The sequence below is a fragment of the Mustela lutreola genome, chromosome 2 (genome assembly GCF_030435805.1).
Source record: "Mustela lutreola isolate mMusLut2 chromosome 2, mMusLut2.pri, whole genome shotgun sequence".
Lineage (NCBI taxonomy): Eukaryota > Metazoa > Chordata > Mammalia > Carnivora > Mustelidae > Mustela > Mustela lutreola.
Window position 1 is genome coordinate 14,097,881 of NC_081291.1, and position 19,297 is coordinate 14,117,177.

At 51.5% G+C, this 19,297-nt stretch overlaps 1 protein-coding gene and 1 long non-coding RNA gene across 4 annotated transcripts; one reads left to right on the top strand and one right to left on the bottom strand.

Annotated features, from left to right (window-relative positions):
* Positions 1–398: 398 nt before the first annotated feature.
* On the bottom strand, positions 399–8,166 carry LOC131823749 (uncharacterized). Its single transcript, XR_009350655.1, has 4 exons — positions 8,054–8,166; positions 5,638–5,784; positions 4,048–4,229; positions 399–2,243 (listed from the first exon to the last, which is right to left on the bottom strand). It is a non-coding gene; the product is annotated as an uncharacterized LOC131823749 (long non-coding RNA).
* Positions 7,061–16,264, top strand: CCDC124 (coiled-coil domain containing 124). 3 transcript variants are annotated; one of them, XM_059160485.1, is made up of 6 exons: positions 7,193–7,211; positions 7,415–7,514; positions 11,347–11,516; positions 14,919–15,108; positions 15,609–15,723; positions 15,817–16,264. In XM_059160485.1, the coding sequence occupies exons 3-6, from the start codon at positions 11,358–11,360 to the stop codon at positions 16,022–16,024; spliced, it is 672 nt and encodes a 223-aa protein (XP_059016468.1). In that variant the 5' UTR covers positions 7,193–7,211; positions 7,415–7,514; positions 11,347–11,357; the 3' UTR covers positions 16,025–16,264. The 3 variants fall into 3 exon arrangements, with proteins under 3 accessions (XP_059016467.1, XP_059016468.1, XP_059016466.1); XM_059160484.1 differs by lacking the exon at positions 7,415–7,514 and having other exon boundaries at positions 7,061–7,211; XM_059160483.1 differs by lacking the exon at positions 7,193–7,211 and having other exon boundaries at positions 7,313–7,514.
* The last annotated feature ends 3,033 nt before the right edge of the window (positions 16,265–19,297 follow it).

Sequence of the window (19,297 nt, forward strand, 5' to 3'; positions counted from 1 at the left end):
TGATCGGGGCACCTGGTGGCTCAGTGGGTTAAACCTCTGCCTTCGGCTCAGATCATGATCTCAGGGTCCTGGGATTGAGTCCCACATTGGGCGCTCTGCTCAGTGAGGAGCTTTCTTCCTCCTCTCTCTCTCTGCCTGCCTCTCTGCCTACTTGTGACCTCTCTCTCTGTCAAATAAATAAATAAATAATTTTATTTATTTATTTTTTTAATTTGACAGAGAGAAATCACAAGTAGATGGAGAGGCAGGCAGAGAGAGAGAGAGGGAAGCAGGCTCCCTGCTGAGCAGAGAGCCCGATGCGGGCCTCGATCCCAGGACCCTGAGATCACGACCTGAGCCGAAGGCAGCGGCTTAACCCACTGAGCCACCCAGGTGCCCTAAATAAATTATTTTTTTTTAAAAAAGAAGGGTTATGATCTCAGGCCCATATTTGATTGGGGAGTTATGGCTTAATGGTAATCCCCTTTCCTTCCAAATAACTCCATGGGCATGTAGTACTAGGAAGGCATATTTGGAGTCAGTATTAATCTTTATTTTTAAGGCTTTGGCAATTGCAAAGTGTTAGTGAGCACTATGGCATCCCTAGCTTTTTAAATTCTTTTTATAAAAACTATTGTCATCAGTAAACCAACTGTCATTTGTATTTTTATTTATTATTTAAATTTACTTGACAGACAGAGATCACAAGTAGGCAGAGAGGCAGGCAGAGAGAGAGGAAGGAAAGCAGGCTCCTGCTGAACAGAGAGCCCGATGTGGGGCTCGATCCCAGAACCCTGGGATCATGACCTGAGCCAAAAGCAGAGGCTTAACCCACTGAGCCACCCAAGTGCCCCTCATTTGTATTTTTAATAGGGGAATCTTAAATCTGGCCAACTAGAGTAAGCAAGATCACTAACCTCTGAACAGTTTTGCTCTATAGAGAAAGAAGTACAATGGTCAGGTTCAGGCATACGGGTAACTAGGTTTAAAGTTTGACAAGTTTTAAGTATTATTTCTGGCATATCTGTAAGGGTAGCCCAGTATTTAATAAGTCAGCTTCCATCATCCATTGGTGGCCTTTGGTTTCTTAAGACAAATCTGGATCTGATGTGAAGTCATTATAGTTAGAGACTGTCCCATAGTGAGCTTTGAGGCTATTTTTACGAGGAGGGCTATTCTATGCTTAGCTAAAGCATTTGTTTGCAATTGTAGCTCAACAGAGGTGGCTTCTAGAATAAATATGACTAAGAGATGAAACCATTAAGAAGCCCTTTGAATGGTCTAGCCTTAACAATATCCTGATTACAGAGGATCACTGGCAAGTGGGAGAAAACTTGTCAAGAGATAAGGGGAGTCCCACATGCATCATCCAATCCAATCATAAAGAAAGTGGGGGTCATCCATTATTTCCACAAGTCCATAGTTAATCCTGTGGAGTGTGGTATGCTGGCTTTTAGGCAGTTTCATTATTCCAGCCACACACAATGTGATAGTTATACAATTGTAGGGGAATCAATCCCATTTTTCCAGTTGTTTAAATATTTAAGTTATGTGCCTAATGGGTTCTGTTATTATCCCTACAGAATATTAGGCAAGATTGTCTAAACGAGCTATTGTACAGCTTCTCTAAAGTTTACCTCAAGTTGTCTAGCTTAGGTAAACAAACATTTAAAGACAACAAAATCTAGAAATTAACATCCACAAAGGTGTGTGTTACTGAAACATAATTTTTCTCTCTAAAATAACCTCCATTTCCGGAGATAGCCAAATCAGGACTAATCTATTTGAAAAACAAGTCCAGTTTCAACAAATTTGTCCTAATTATTTACATAAGTTCAGCAAGAACAGTGAGTGATCATATAGATCTTTTAGAATCTGCTTTTCTGGGACTTCTTATAAGGAATCTCTAGGTGGAACTTTTAGTAGCTTCTCCAGGCCAGAAGCCAACCCATGCACTTGCCATCAGACATGCCTGCAGTACCCGCCGATTTAAGCGAATTCCTCTTCCTGAGGTCCCCAAAGTATCCTGAGGTTTTTGCACCTGCCAGGAAGTGATATTCTTTACTCACCTGGTGAGGCTGCTGGGAACTCTGTAAGCAAGGTCTCACGCCAACAGTTCCAATGGGCTTTATGGCTCCAGGTTTCATAAAGTCAACCTTAGTTCCTTAAAGCTGTCTGGCCATATCTGAGTCTATGCATATCTCTCTCAAATACAACATTCCTGTCAAAGCCTTGGTAAAATAACCCATGCTTCCAATGGTGTCCTGTTACAAGGAGAACAGATACTTATTGAACTTATGCAAATGACTGATTGCCATGGAGGAAAGAATACTTACAGAGACCTTTTGAGTTTTAGAGGGTTCAGATAGAGAGAAAAGTTGAATGCTTTGATTTGTCTACAAATGAATATTTTTAAATCTCTGTAAGTCCCAGACATCTTAAGAAAAAGTTTTCTTAGTCTGGAAGAGCAAACATTAGAGAACCAGCAATGTCTAAAATGAGAGACATAACACTATAATCCTTTAGTTCATTTAGTCCCATGATACTAATTCTGGTTTAGGTGTTTTGTTTTGTTTTGTTTTGTTTTGTTTTTGAAAGACAGAGATCACAAGTAGGCAGAGAGGCAGACAGAGAGAGAGGAGGAAGCAGGCTTCCTGCTGAGCAGAGTGCCTGATGTGGGGCTTGATCCCAGGACCCTGGGATCATGACCCGAGCTGAAGGCAGAGGTTTTAACCCACTGAGCCACCCAGGCGCCCCTCTGGTTTAGTTTGAATGCAGCTTTACTTAGTTCTGGAAATTCTTACCCATTTTAGTTTAATATATTGAATACCTGTATTTGTCCTGAAAGTCATTTATATGAATCTCCTTGAAGATAAAACTCATTTTACAAGAGAATCAAGACTTTGTTCAAGATTTAAAATCTTGGGGAAGTTTGTTAAAACCTTTTAAAGCACATGCCTAAGTAGGATTAGGGGTGTTAAAGATCTGATAAAACAGGGGCGTCTGGGTGGCTCAGTGGGTTAAGCCTCTGCCTTCCGCTCTGGTCATGATCCCAGAATCTTGGGATCGAGCCCTGCTCAGTGGGGAGCCTGCTTCCCCCTCTCTCTGCCTGCCTCTCTGCCTACTTGTGATCTCTGTTAAATGGGTAAATAAAATCTTAAAAAAAAAAAAAAAGATCTGATAAAACAAAACATAGAAGTTGTTTTTTCTGGGCAGGCAAAGAGAAAATCATTTACATTTTCTTCTTAACAGCAGATCAATTAACCTAAGAAAACTTTGTCCTTTTTGAACAGAGAGAAAGCAGACTTTCTATACCAGTGTCTTTTTTAAAATTCACTTTAATCTTAGTCCATCCTGACCATACCTAAAATTCCTTTTCTAGAAGATTTCCCTTCACAAACCTTCTACAACTTTCCTTTGCATTCAGGTTTTGTCCCAAGACATTTCCTTCCAAACAACCATCTCATTTAGGACAAAATTACCTTTTTTTTTTTTTTTTTACCTTCAACAAGATGCATTTCCATTCCTTAAATGTTTCTTACATATCTTCTACTTTTCCACATACAGAGTTGTTTCCCTTATTTCCACCAGTCTTAGCCACACTTAGCAGAATTTTGTACTCTTAGAAAAATACATGTTTACTAACAGATTTAAATATTCTTAGTTTCTTTGCAGTAAGAAGTCAACAGCACAAACCTACATCCAGTACTCAATGCTTTAGCACTTTATCCTATTTGGAAAAGACCTAGATGTCCAACAAATTTAATTTTACTTGTTATCCAAGCAAAACTTTAAACTTTCATGTTACGGAAGACTTTGAAAGCCATCTCAGCAATTACCCACTAAAACTTTGAGACAGACAATTAAACATAAGTTTAATCATCTCTTTACTAGCAGATTTTAACAAATAACACGAGCTTATTTGACCTTCAGTAAACTTTGATTGATGTTTCATGTTTACTGCTGATAACTTAAAAGACATGTCTCTCTTAATTAAACCAACAAACCTCACTTAGATCAAATACTGATTTACGTTCCACCTGGGCCCACTCCATTTTGAATATTTACCTGAGACACGTGGGAAGATCTGGAGTGGGGGGTGTTAGGTCCAGGGGGTGCTCTTCTTGCTCTTTGACAGTGAAGAGAGAAGGAGCCGTGGTGCAGGAAGCACTGAGGATGGTCTAGAGGCCAGTCACACATGCCGCACCCAACCTGGTGCAGAAGGAGGGGGTGACAGAAGAAACAAAGTGCTGCCAGGAGGCAGAGAAAGGATTCCTGGTTTTAGAGCTCATCAGCCCCAACAGAGGAGCAGACACCATGTTTTCCCACCAACAAGGAGGGAAGGGTTAGGCAGTCCATGTTGGGCCAGAGAATACAGGGAATTTCCCTGAAACAAAGGGAGTTTCAGCAGCTGCTTGGGAATATTCCTTAAAGACTCTGTCTCATGTTAGACTAACCACAGTTGGCTCCAGTTATAGCCATTAACACAGGAAATGAGTGAGGGAGAAGCCCTACATCTATTAGGAGGAACAGAGAGATGAACGTCAGAGTCCCCTTTGCTACAGATGGTCTGTGTATCCTCCAGCAACCTGGGTTTACTAGAAGAAGGTTTATTTACATAATTATCATCCAACATGTCAGGAGGGAGTTTACTAGCTGACTCATTCAGGCAAACACATTCTGCGAAAGGTCCTTAGATTGGGGTTCTGGTGTAGAGCAATGAAGGCCTAGGTATGAGCAATGAAGGTATCCTAGGTCCATTTGCCCTGTTTCCTGCAGAGGAGATCTCACTGATAGATCCCACTGAGGCCATGCAGTGTTACAGAACCTCAGTCCTTCCCTAAATTTTGTAATCCAAATTATTTCCAGTGGGTTAAAAGGCACCCCAAGGTAGAGTCCTTGGGAACTGAAGAAGTCTACTGAGGCCATGCTCCCAGAAAAGTAAAGAAGGTCCATTACCAAATCCCCTCTGATGCCTGGGTGGTGTCCCATGCAGGATATGTCAGAGATTACAGTGTGTGAAAAGCAACCAGAGGCGTCCCTCAAGACATCGCCATTGATCACGATCCTGCCTTCCGCAGAAGGCATTCCTGCCGTAAAAGGCCCTGGAGGGGTGCCGGCACCCCTCCTCTTCCCCATCGCATCCTAGGCTGCTGATGGGTGCCTGGTGAATGAACCAAAACACTGTGCCATGCCATGCCATTGTCTGTCCTGAAGATTGCATACTGTTTTGCCATTTTAACCCATGGAAATACTAGAAAATTTTGGCAAGAGGAAATTACCCAATTTCATAGCTTTAAGTATTTTATAGAAGACACTGACAAGAAACAGTAAAGACCGAAATCCATCATGGTCTATGCGACATTCCAACACATGTGGTCCTTACAGCCAACTTCCCTAGGATATGGTTCCTGGTTGCATTTTAATTCAATTTGGTACTGGTTTTGGCCGGCTCCCAATGGAGATCCCGAGGCCAGAAGTGGCTAGACCAGGGATGTGGAGGGGATCACGTTAGATCAGTCAGGAGGAAAACTCACACAGGAGTCTTAAGATTAGCAGCCGTCCTGGTGACTCAGGTGGCTGTCCTGTGCCCAAGACAGACAACTTTATATAAGAACAGGAATAAAGAGAGGGCATCAAGTTTCTGGGTCTTCTTACCATTCCAGCCAGGGTACTGACTTCCAGCCAAAAGGCAGACATTCTCCTCCCGGTAGAGTAGCCACGAGCTAGAGGATTACAGCCTGAGCAATCGACATGCAAGTGTTCCAGTAAGACCATACTCCTTGAAAAGCCCCTGAAATGAGACTAAAGGAAGTAGAGAGAAGTACTCACCAGTTTTGCACCGAAGCTCAGAGACCAAATGTAAAGACTCACAGCCTCACGTTCGGGCGCCAAATGATGAAGTTCTAGAACATAGGTGAGGGTCAATGGGGTGAGATCCGGAGCTGATGACCAAGAAAGAATTCTTGAGACATCTTTGGTGCAAAATGGTGGTTTATGAAAGCACGGGAACAGGACCCATGGGCAGGAAGAGCTGCTGCCCCAGGGATGTGAGGAGGGTCTATTATATACTTGTAAGTTGGGGAGGGGATTAGGGATGATATAAGTCTCTGAGGAATTTTAGAAGCAAGGTTTCTAGGACCTTGAGGGGCTAGCTATTGTCTGGGGAAAAGGTTATTCATTACCAGTAATAAGACCTTTTCATGAGCCCTTTAGATATCTAGCAGTGGGCCATATGCTTGGGAATGATTGTCAACACTATCTTGGAGGTCTAGAGATAAAGTTTCCAAAGGAATCGTTAGAGTAGACTTAGAGGATCCTGACTGGGGGTAGTTGAGACCCTAGAGGAGAGTTACTCTGAGTGTTTTAAGGGCTTGTCAGTGGGTAAGGAAATTTAATAATCTTTCTTCTGCCTCTGTTTCCCACATCTGTACTAACATTTTTACAGATGAGGACACTAAGCCTACTCAGTAAACTTAGAAACTGAAGAGTAGGTGCCTCTGACAATTTGCCCCCCCCCCCCAAGCTAATTGTTGAATAAAATAAGCCAAATGTGTTTTGAGGGAGTGGGTGAGTGCAGCAACTCAGGAGGGACTGGCTAGGAATCTGAGCTTCTTGCCGTAGGTTTCGCTAAACTCAGTTGCCGGTCTCCCTTTGCCCGTTTCCCCACCTGAACGGGGTGAAGTGTGTTAATTTCTCTGCCCTTTTCTCCTGTCCCCGCCCTCCCCAGCTTCGCAGGTGAGAAGCAGAGAGTGGGGACTTAGGAGAGCGCCTTCAAAGCGCAAAGCGACAGTCAAGACTGAGGAGGATTCCTCTGAGCTTGGCTGGTCTAGGGACCACGTGTGGACCGCGGGCTCTGGCGCACCCTGGTGGCCGGGCAGCTCCCGCGTGACGCCGCCAGACCACGTGTGAAGTGGAAGCGGCCATATTTCATCCGGGCAATGGCCATCTTGGTAAGGGCGATATTCTCTATTGTAGTTTTTACCCTCTCCTCATAGTTCGCCAATATCTGAAGCGAGAGAAAGGGATGGGGACTTATAAAATATCCTCTTCTCCAAGAGGATAAGGAATGGCTGATAACCTCGGCTTAGATTGGAGGCCAGAGCAGGATTTCCCTTACCAAGAGGGCGACAGGCGCCGGGACGTAATCAGCGCGCGCCTACAGGAGTTCGGCGCGCAAGCCCCGCGGTGGCGTCACGGATTCGCGACCGGGCCGGCGCTGGGGGAAGGAGGTAGGAGCGGCCGAGGCGCGGGCGGAGCCGGGGTCCGGGGGGGCGGGGTGCAACGCGGGGAGGGGGGAAGGGGGCGGCGGCGGGGCGGCCAGGCCTGAGAGCACCCCCCACCCCGGAGGGCTGGAGGCGGGGTGCTCAGAGACCGGGGCACTTTCGGCGCCCAGTCTAGAGGGCTCTCGCGGGTGGCTATACCCATTTTCCAGAGCGGGCGACTGAGACCCGGAGGAATTGCGTCCTGTTCGCGGCGAGCCAGCTCCGGACCTGCCTCTGAGCACTTTCCAGGCTTTGGGGTAACAGAGCTGGGTACGGACGCTTCAGCCTCTTGCAGTAGGGTCAGGGCCGGGGATAGGGACGAGGGGCAGGGAGAGCTCAGAAGGGGTTGGCAGAAGGGCTTCTGGGAAGAGACTGTTGAACTTCCATCTTCTATTCTCTCTTGTACTTTGACATCCAATCAACTTGGGACTTGTTCCCTCCTAAATGCATCCCCCTGACCATCCAGAGGCGCTCCCCGGATCCCTGCTAAAGCTCCCTACATATCTCACCCCTCCATTTCACCTCCTCAATCAACCCCAGGGCTCTTAGCGCGGATCTGCGCTTCAGGGTTCAAACGCCTTCGGCATCTTCTCATCACCGTGGAGTACAGATCCCCTCCTCCCAGCCTGCCTCCCCCACACTTCTGGGGACTCCGAGCTCCTCACACTTTTAGGCCTTTTCTTAGATACCTCCTTCAGGAAGCCCTTTGACACCCCTTAGCCCCGAGGCTGGGTCAGAAACCCCCTCTGGGCTTCCCTAGCGCGCTGCAAGTCCCCATCACAGTTCTCTTGGCAAATTGTCACCCTTACCGTCCATCTCCCAGCCAGGCTGGCAGTCACATCGGTCCTGCTTCTTTCCCCCAGCGTCCCACACATACTAGGTGCTCAGTGCATGTTTACTGAGTGACACAAGTGTGTGTGAGCAAGTATTTACCACCACACAGAGGAGAAAATCTGTCTGTATTAGTCCGCTCAGGCTGCTATTTAAAAAATATATATATATACCACAGAGTGGGTGACTTAAACAACAGAAATTTATTTGCTCATAGTTCTGGAGGCTAGGAAGTCTAAGATCAGAGTGCCAGCCAGTTTGGTTCCTGGTGCAGGCAGTCTTCCTGACTTGGAAGAGAGCAAGCTCTGGTGTCTTTTGCTCTTTGAGGAACACCAGCCCCATTCCATTAGGGCCCCGCCCTTATGACTTCACTTCATCTCTATTACCACCTCATTGGCCCTGTCTCCAAAGACAGTCGCACTGAGGGTTAGGGCTTCAACATATTAATATTGAGGGAAGATCAACATCTTGTCCCAGCCTGAAGAGAGGATCAAAATTGTCCTGTCAGGCTTTGGGATGAAGTTGAGGGTCTTAAGCAGTGGGCTCTGGGAGGAGAGGATGCTGGGCCAATCCCTGTGAGCGGGCGGGATTTTCATAGGAGGAGGGAATGGGGCAGGGTGTATCAGGCGAGGGAACAGCAGGAGCAAAGGCTCAGAGGCTGGAGAGGGAGGTGAGTGGGAAGAACAGGGAGGAGCTGAGCTTGGACACAACCCAAGTGTGAAGTAAATACTGAGGGAGCTCTGGAAGTAGATGCTTATTGTTCATTTGCTCAGAACATTCATTAAGCTCCTGCTGTATAGGGCACAGGGGATGTAGTAGTGACCACGGTAGTCCTTGCCCTCACAGAGCTCCCAGCCTCTGAGAAAGATGGCCATTTGTCAAATAATCACATAAATGAACATAAAACAGCAATTCAAACAAGTGCCTCAGAGAGAAGTTTGTGGTCTAAGAGAGGGTGTCTCAGGAAGGGCTTCCTGCAGGCAGCAGCACCTGAGCTAGGCTCTGAAATTTAAATAGGAGTTAAAACCTGGGTAAAAAGAGGAGTGAGGAGCAGCCAGGTGGTAGGCAGAGGAAGTGCAAAGGCCCTGAAGCGAGAACCTGCTTGGGATGTTTGAAAAATGGCAGGGAGGCTGGTGTGGCTGCCACTCAGAGTGAGTGGAAGGTGGAGGGAGAGTGGGGGGGGGGGGAGTAGTTTCCATGATCTGTAACTTAGACAGTGACTCCCAGTTCTTGGCACTCTCCTGGGGAACCCAGGGTGGGGGTGTTCTGTCAGCTATACTGTAGACATTCAGTAATAAATGCTTGATTTAGGGGCCAAGGAGCAGCTGAGGGAAGTGCGAGATCAGGCTAGTGGACCCCCATGGCAGCTCATGCATCCTGTCCGGGGAGGGACTGGAATCCCGTGTCTCAGCTCAGGGAGCACTTTGGCTGTGATTGCAGAGCCAGGATTCAACCCTGAGTCTTCTGGGTCCTCTGATGTCCCTGACTTTTCCCTGCTCTGCCCCATGAGGCTCTCTCCTCAGTCTCAGCATGGGCCACCTGGCCAAGGGGTCACCCCTTGATGTGAAGTGGGGGGCCCCAGTGGTCTCAGAAGCTGGGACCCTGGGATGGAGGAGTGGTTAGGATCACAGAGTTGGGACTGAGGGTCGGCCACAAGGTCTTTGCATATCCTCTGCCCTCTGCCCAGACGTCCCAGCTCTTCATCCTCGCAGGGCTGCCTCCTTTAGGTCTCAGCCCTGCTGCCACACACCAGCATTGGGAGAATTCACTCAGATACTGTGTAGAAAGCCCTGAGTCCAGTGTGCAAAACTGTGCAAGTGGGAGCTGATGTTAAGAGTTTCCAGTGAGGCTGTGAGGTGGGAGCCCTCTGGCCGACAAGTCACACAGCTAGGAGGCTAGAATGGGGTGGCCTGGTGGTCCTGAGTCAGAGAGGCCCCCCTATTCTTTCTCCTTCATTCTTGGATGCTGAGCCTGTTTCCCTAAGGGAACGGAGCTGGAGATGTTTAGGGGAACAAACAACCAGGGGCATCAGCCCATTTCCCAGATGAGGAAAACTGAGGCCCAGAGAGCTGAAAGCACATACCTGGGCCGCACAGCCTTCCCTTCCTCACCTGGAAGTCAGGCTTTGGAGGTGAGACCCTAGACTCACCAGGTGCTAGGCAACCTGGCCAGGTACCTTGACTCCCCCACCTCTGAATGGGAAAAAGGGCAGTTCCCAGATTTAAGGCTTTGGAGGCATTCTGTGGAGTTGGTCCTTATGAAGGGTTGGTGTCTGCCGTTTGTGTGCATCACTTCCCCAGCACCCAGCGTGGGACTCACACAGACCAGGGGCCTGCTGGACAGCAGCTTTCCAGTCATCACATGTTGCCAGCTGTGCAAGCCTAGGCTGGGTCACTGGGAGCTGCTCACAGCAACTATTTACTCGGGTGAGGAGGACTTGGCCTCAGGGCTCTGGGGACTGAAGCCTCATAAGTGGTAACATCGGAGGGGCCACACACAGACTGGCCCCCAGGGGGCCCCAGAATCATGACTCTAAAAGCCAAAAAATGGAAACAACTCAGATGTTCTTCAGTGCTGGATGGATAAACAAAACATGGTCTGTTTATACATGGAATATTACTCAGCCTTCAAAAGGAATGAAACTCTCCCATGCTAAAAAACAGATTAACCTTGCAAACATCACACTGAGTGAAAGAGTGTATGATTCCATGTATATGAAGTGTCCCAAAGAGGCAAATTCTTAGAGACAGAAAGGGGAAGGGAGAGTGACTGCTTGTGGGTGTGGGGTTTCCTTTTTGGGGGGATAGAAATATTCTGGAACTAGAGAGAGGTGATGGTTGTACATTGTGAATGTTCTAAATGCCACCAAATTGTGCACTTTAATAGGGTTCATGGTTTTGTTGTGTGCATTTTACCTCAATAAATTTTTTTAAAGATTTTATTTATTTATTTATTTATTTGAGAGAGATTGTGAGAACAAGTGGGGGAGGGGCAGAGGGAGAAGCCGACTCCCTGCAGAGTGGGGAGCCGGATATGGGACTCTATCCACGGACTCCGGGATCATGATCTGTGCTGAAGGCTGTCCCTTAACCGACTGAGCCACCCAGGCACCCCTTGATATATTTTTTAAAAAAGGAGATCATGAAGTCTGAAGCCCTCATTCTATAGACAAGACCATCAAGGCTCCAAGGGGATCCTGACTGCAGGTGTTAGTCTGGGGATACCAAGGATGGATGCCCCCTACTCAATGTTCCCTTCCCTCCTCCTGCAGCCTGCTGAGGGATGCCCAAGAAGTTCCAGGGTGAGAACACCAAGTCGGCAGCGGCCCGGGCACGGAGGGCTGAGGCCAAGGCAGCAGCTGATGCCAGGAAGCAGAAGGAACTGGAGGATGCCTACTGGAAGGATGAGGACAAACACGTCATGAGGAAGGAACAGCGCAAGGTGGGTGGCTCCCAGGCTCCTGCACCTGAGGCTAAAGTGGGCAGTCAACAGGGAAACGTGGTAGAAGGTGGCTGGAGGCCCCTGGAGCTTTGGCTTGAAGAGTGAGGATAAACTGGACATGGAGCAAGAGCAAGGTGGGAGGTGGAGACAGAGGCTCGTGCAAAGGCCCTGGGGTGGCTAGGACTTGGCATGTTTAAGGAATGGGAAGGCATCCACCGCCCTGTGTGGGCTTACTTTGTCCTTCATGTAATGTCAGGGTTGGGCTAGATTGGCACTTCTCACCGTGGAGTGATTCTGCACTCAGCGGACACTTGGCACATCTGGAGACATTTTGGATTGTCACAACCAATGGGTGGAAGGTGTTACTGGCATCTGGTGGGTGGGGGCCAGGCATGCTGCCCAGCACACTTCATGATACTGGACAACCCCATAGTAAATAATGAGCCAGCCCCACGTCAGCTGTGCCAAGAACTGCTGTTAATAGGTCCCCTGGATCCACCCTCCTGGCCCCAGGGCTCGCCGGCTCTTCCAGGTGTGTGTAAAAACACAGAAGAGTGCAGGCGTGGCTGTCTGCTCTCTGATGGGTACCTAATTGGTGTCTGGGTTGTGGATCAGGGCTGGTATTGATTTGCTGGGTCCAGTAGGTGGCGCCAGAGACCCATTTATAGCTATGCTGCCTGGTCCCCTGAGCTGGTCAGAGGTTCTTGTCCAGATTGGTAACAGTGGTAGAAAATAGCGGGGGTGACATGCCATCCCTGCTTGCTCAATTCCTGGTGCACCTGGGCACTTTTGTGAATTTTCCCTATCACATTCCTATGCGAAACTGGATCCTGCCTTGTTTTTAGTTGGACATTGGTCACTGGTTCCCTCCCCAGGCCCTGTGCTGCACTGGGTCCATGGAGGTCTTTAAATTTTCTTTTTTTACTATCAGTATTTTGACAGTATAGGAAAGTTGGAGACCCAAAAGACAAAAAGTATTGTCTGCCAAAGAGCCGTTATGCAGAGAGAAAAGCCAGAGAGGTCAGGCTCACTGCTCAGCGGGGAGTCTGTTTCTCCCTCTGCCCCTCCCCCTGCTCGAGTACCCATGATCTCTCTCTCAAACTGATAAATAAAATTTATATAAAACAAGTAAAATTTATTTATTTGACAGAGAGAGCACCAGCAGGGGGAGCAGGAGAGAGAGAAGCAGGATCTCCACTGAGCAGGGAGCCCAATGCAGGGCTCCATCCCAGGATCCTGGGATCATGACCTGAGTTGAAGGCAGATGCTCAACTGACTGAGCCACCCAGGTGCCCCTAAAGCCTCTGATTCTTGATCTCAGTTCAGGTCTTGATCTCAGGATCTTGAGTTCAAGCCCCACATTGAACATACTTAAACAACAGCAGCAAACAAAAAGGAAAAAATAAAATCTTGAAAAGAGAAAAGCAAATCCATGCTCACTCCAAAGCACTAAAAAGTAACACCTCCTCCCCTCACATGACACCAAAGACCTTTTTCGCCGGATATCCTACCCCGAAGCCCATGTCTTGAGCTAAATAGGGTCCCACAGCCTTGTTTCTCCTGGTCCTCCGCCATCAGCCATGGATGGGGCTGTAATTCATCGCCCGTCCTGGAAGTCAGCGTTTCGTCTCCACTTGTTCCATATTAAGCAACTGGGCGATGAGCACCTGACTGTCTGGGCTTCATGTCAATTATTCATAGACTCGTTCCTTACAGCTCTGGAATATTTTGCAAAGCAGACTTACATCTCCCATCACCAGATACTGCCAACTGCTAATTGCTCTTTTTTAAAAACAGCAAGTGACTTTTTAAAAAAAATTTTGCTGAATGTCAGAGTATAAATGCTCTGATTTCCTCCTCAGTCCCATGTCCCTAGAGACTGATGGCGACAAGCCGCATGTCTTTCCTGAGTTATTGGAGCCTTTGGGAATTCATGCATTCATTCAGCGTACTTTTACTAAGCACCTACTGGGTACTGGGCCCCGGGTCAGAAGGCAGCTGTTCAAAACCCAGGCCAGAGACTGCCTCCAGGACAAACCACCTAGAAGATGAGAAACAGGAATCTGTGAGACACAGGAAAAAGCCATGGAGTGGAAGGGCTCAATAGGGAGCCAGGGACTCAGGAGGAGCTAGAGGAAGCAGGGAAGGAGGCTACATTGGTGCGCTGGGAGGAGAGAGCAGCCAGTGCCAAGGTCAAGGCAGGACTGAATGAACACAGGCTGTATGAGCACCATACGGGGGTCGGGGGCCTTGGGAGGACATTATCTCTGATTGATGGTTAAACTGAGGATCAAAGCACACTGGCCTGGCCTGAGAGGCCTGGACACAGGTGTGGGAGCCTCCCGCCTTTATTTTAAAGATTTTATTTCTTTATTCGAGAGAGAGCACAAGCAGGGGGAGCAGCGGGCAGAGGGAGAAGTAGGCTCCCACAGGGAGCCTGATGTGGGGCTTGAACCTAGGACCCTGGGATCATGACCCAAGCCAAAGACAGATGCTTAATTGACTGAACCACCCAGGCAGCCCCAATGGAGCCCCTAACCTTTAACCTCTCCCCCACTTTTCCTACTGGATAGGCAGGGTAGAGGTCAGAGGCCCAGGGGGTATCCTCAGGCATATGGAGTCATCTTCTGGGACATTTAGTCCCACTATAGGAGGGTCACAGAGGGCGCTGAAGGAGTGGGGACCATCCTCAAGGCATGGAAATCAGGTGGCAGAGTTGCAGATAGAGGATAGGCCAATGGGTACCTGGGCTGCAGGGCCCTGTGGGGGTGCAAGTGGGAGGTGGCAGAACATTCCAAGCCATGGCTGCCCTGCATTATAAATGAACCAGAACATGGCTCTTCCTCCTAGAGTAGTTGAGGGGCAGCAGCCAAGGGCAAGTCCTGTAGGCCAGATGGCATCAAGGTCTCTCTGAGGAGCAAAGGTGGGACCAGTCCCTTGTGATACTGGGCTGGGGACACTGTCCTAGGGCACTGGGCTGGGGCACGATCCCTGCTCCAGCCAACAAGTGTGTTCAGACCCTCCCTGGCTCCTGTCGCCTCCCTCCCCCCTCCTTCCACATTTCCCCTCCCTGCTCCAGCCACACCAACCTCTAGGAGGTTCCTGCTTCACGGCCTTTGCACCTGCATTCCCACAGCTAAGGACGCTCCTGTCCTCCAGCTAGCTCCTGGCTGGCTCCTCCTCCAGCCCAGGTGTCACTTTTCCTTCAAGAACCACCCACCCACCTGCCGTGGCCAGGGTTCCCTGTTGTTCCCATAGTCACGTAGGCTGGGACCCCTCAGGTAGTCTGGGGCCCCAGCTGTGTCCCCCGAGCATAGCACAGGGTTTAGCACATAGCAGGGCCTCGGTCCACCTGTGCCAGTGTGGGGGGGGTAGACTCCTGATCACCCCTTCCCCCCACAGGAGGAGAAGGAGAAGCGGCGCCTGGAGCAGCTTGAGCGCAAGAAGGAGACGCAGCGCCTGCTGGAGGAGGAGGACTCTAAGCTCAAGGGCGGCAAGGCCCCCCGTGCGTCTGCGCCCAGCAAGGTCACCCGGGCCCAGATCGAGGAGACACTCCGCCGAGACCACCAGCACAAAGAAGCCCCGGACCCAGGTGGGCTCTGGAGCTGCCTTTTTACCCAGTAAAGGACAGGCTGTGGGGCTGCCTCTGGCTGAGTCTGGCACCCCTTCCTCAGCCCCAGAGAAGTTGCCTGGGCTGTGGTGAAGCAAGGGTGGGCAGTGGCCTGGCTGGTCTGGCTTTGAGCACGGGGAGCATGGGCACACAACAGGCTGCATTTGCTTGCTCTGCACCTGACCTGGCTTGTGCCCCAGGGGGTCCTCAGGGCATTAATGAGGTGCCTTGAGGCTGAGGAGACACCAGCCATGAGTTGGGCACCTCTTGTGTGCCCAGCTGCAGGCTAGGTAAGAGGACAGCGTGCCCTGGGCAGGGGCCAGGGAGGGCCAGAGGGCTCCCCCATCCTTCTTTGCCGGCCAGCCTCTTCTCTCCCCTCTCTTCCCCCACTGTGTCTCTGTCATCTCTCTGGAATCTTGCATCCCTGCTTATCTCTCTGTCTCTGTGTATGTCTCTGTCACTTGGCTGCCTCCCACCTTCAGTCGAGAAAGCCAAGAGCCACTTGGAGGTGCCGCTGGAGGAGAATGTGAACCGCCGCGTGCTGGAGGAGGGCAGCGTGGAAGCACGCACCATTGAGGATGCCATCGCCGTGCTCAGGTAATGGGCGGGGCTTGGGCACGGGGCGGGGCAACGCGTCAAAGCGGGGCCGCCCCCATAGACCCGCCCCTTAACGCCCTTGTCCACTCCTAGCGTGGCAGAAGAGGCTGTGGACCGGCACCCAGAGCGCCGCATGCGGGCGGCCTTCACTGCCTTCGAGGAGGCACAGCTGCCGCGGCTCAAGCAAGAAAACCCCAACATGCGGCTGTCACAGCTAAAGCAGCTGCTCAAGAAGGAGTGGCTGCGGTCGCCAGACAACCCCATGAACCAGCGGGCCGTAACCTTCAATGCCCCCAAGTGAGCCCAGAACTGGAGGAGCCGCCCCACAGGCGGTCAGGGTCGTGAAGTCACACGCCCTCCTGCTGGGTCAGCTGCGTGGGTTACAGAGAGGTCCGGGGCTGAGGCGCGTGTCCTGGGGGCTACGTGGCATCATAGGTCATGCCTCCCGCTGGAGAGTCCCGCTTCGAGTGATGCCCGCCGCCCCCTTCCTGCGCCCGCAGAGCCCTGGGAATGATGCCCAATAAAGGCAGTCGGTGAGGCAGAGTGTGCTCTAGGAGTGTCTGTGGGCGGCAGGTTGGTGGTGGGGAGAGGAGGGTTGGAATGCCAGGGAATGCAGGGGTCACAGCCAGAGAAGATCAGGGCTCCCAAATGCCCTCCTGTCGCAGCAAGCCCACTGTCACCTGGGCCTGGCTCTTATGCATTCCCACCTGGCTGGGCCACTTGTCCATGAAGGGACTGTACCACCACCCCCAGAAGCCATGGCTGGGCTGCTGCAGGAGGACTGCTCAGAGAGATTGAGATGCTGGCTCTGGGTCACAGAGCACTTCAGGGCAGGACCAGAGGCAACCTAGAGATGATGTAGTTAGCATCCTGAGATTCTGGTTCAAAGTCAGCAGTCAGGTCACATACTGTGCTTGGGGGTCAGGAAATGCTGGCTGCTGTGGTGTTAGTCCGATGTGGGAGGCATCTGGGTCAAGTCCTGGGCCAGCTTCCCAGTGGAGGATTTCTTCAGAGCAGGCCTGAGTGGGAGATGAGTCAGATTCCATCGGATAGGCAGGCAAGAGCCTGGAAGCTGGAGCACGCAGGTGGATCTGGGTAGGAGTAAGTGTCCCATCAGAGGCCACATGTTTTGGGAAGGGCTGGGTGAGATCTGCACCTGGTTCTGGGTTCCTAGAACTCCGTTGGCCTTGGAGAGTTCGAAGAAAGGGAGGGCAGCAACCAGATGGGCCCACACATGTTGGGGAGGATCTAAGTATTTACCAGGTCACTGCTATGGCTCCCACCCAAGCAATACCCTCCCTGCACCCACAGGGCTTTCCATGTGGCCTCTGGTCCCCATTCCTGCCGAGTGGTGTAGTGTCAGGGCTGGGCCAGAGGGGGCCATGACAGTTTCATGGAGGGAGGGCCCTGAAGGATGCCCAGCAATTCTCTACACATACAGGAACAGAAAGGGCTGAAGGAACCACCTGTACAAAGGCCTGGATGTCACAACTCTCCTATTCAAGGAAGGGGTGCCATTAATAATTGGGTTCAGCTAAAATGCAGAATGGAAGGTGCCTGAAACGATGGTAGCTGACATAAAACTAACCAACATATATGGAGCACTGGTTTAGTGTGGAGATCCTGGAGCCAACTCTAAGAATGACCACAAGGCATGTGAGGAATCCAGGAAGTAACCCAGAAGACCCTGTGGGGATTAGGGAAGTGAGGCAGAAGGCCACCAAGAAACATGGTGGGAGGGGGTTCAAGAGAGGGAAGGTGACCACTTAACGGGGATTAGACCAGCTGTGGGAACCATCCCCTGGATGCTGAGCCCTGGCTTAGCACATGGTAATGTTTCACTGAACCCTGGGGAAAGCCCCATGAGCGATTTATCCTCATTACAGATGGGAAAACTAAATCACCTGCCTGTGTCACATACCTAAGAAAGCACCCAGGGCTGCGAGGGAGCCATCAGGGGCGGCAGGGGGATCTGGATTGGGGGTTGAGTCCAGAAGTTTCCCCACAAATAGAGGCTTCTTCCTTCTACTTCTGGGGTCTTAGGCCAGGGCCTTAATGGGTCTAAGTCTCAGTTTCCTCTTATATAAAAGGGAACTAAAACAGTATCTAACCCTAGTCTATCTGGAGAATCAATGAGACGGTGCCTGGGAAAGGCATTTCCTGAACGAAGGCTTGGCAAAGGAGCCTCTAGCCTGCATGGCCACGTTGAGGTCTTTGTGGCGGGGGAATTAGGGAGGACTCGCGACTAACAGTGATTAACGGGAAGGAAGGTGTCAGCTGGGCGTGCAGGGCCCCGGCCGGGCCAGCCAGGCTGAGGGATGGGAATTCACCTCAGGGCGATGGGGAGCCACGGTGCGGGTATCAGAGCTGCGTGTGGCAAGCTCACCTGGGGAACTGCAGAGGGACGGCCAGTGGACCAGAGAGGAGGTAAAACTCAGGACAGGAGCTGAGAGGACCGCCTTCGGTCCTCTGACAAAAGCACTACGGTAAGAACCTTTGTTCCCTTTCACGGAAAAGCCCCTTCTTTCTCCGGCCCCGCCCCCGCGGAATCCCAGGCCCGCGCTTGCGCGCGGGCAGCAGGGAATCCCCGGCTCCGCTGCAGTGCGCGGGAGGGGGCGTGAGACGGGAGTTCCGTGCTCTCCCAGCCCTCCCCGCGCGCGTTGCCTGCACGACCAGGCGGGGCCGTGGGGACGCCGGGCTCACACTGCGCCTGCGCGGGGGTGCTCGCTTCACGCGCTAGGGCTTTCCCGTCGAGCGCGTGGCGGGGAGGGAAAGCCTCGCCGGGGGCGCATGCGTCGATCGCTGCCCGACCCCCGCCCTGTGGGCAAGGGAATCCTCACACGCCGCAGTGCGCACTGGGGGCGGGGTGGGGAAACCGGCTCAAACCAGAGTGGGGTTTGCTGAGGAGGTGGCGCGGGAGGGAGAGCGAGCGGGGTCTTCCGGAGGTTCCCGCTCCGGCCCTCGCCGTCGCCTTGGCAACGGGGCGCGCGGGCCGCAGCGAGGGGGGCGGCGGCCTCAGGGAAGCCGGGCGACTCTGCGCCTGCGTGGAGCTCGGTGCCGGTGGCCGGGGTTCCCCCTCGTGCGCCCCGGGGACCTGCGGTGGGGAGGGGAGGCGGTTCGCAGAGGAGAGGATGGGTGTCTGGGGAGAAGGTTACCGCGGAGAGAGGGGCTTTGGAGGAGGGGAGGTTGGTGAAGGGACGGGGAGGAGGGGTGGGTACCAGAGAAGGTGGGGAAAAGGCGAAGGGCTGTGGAAGATGGGGAGAGGAGTGTCCGAGGAGGAGGAGTGGGCGGATGGGGTAATGTGGGAGCGTGTGGGAGGCGGGGGACAACAAAGGAAGAGAGGAGGGGAGGGGGGAAACTTCAGCAGTTAAGGGACGTGGACAACGTGAGGGGGACAAAGAAAAGCCTAAGAAGGGAGCACGTGGGGGGTCTGGAGGAGATGGGAGGGGAGAGAACGGACGCCAATAGGGCCACTCCTGCGCTCCCCCCTAGCAGACCCCAGGTTCGCTTGGGCAGAAGAAGATCTGGGCCTTAGGGTTTCCAGATTTAGAAAGGAAAACTACAGGTTTCCCAG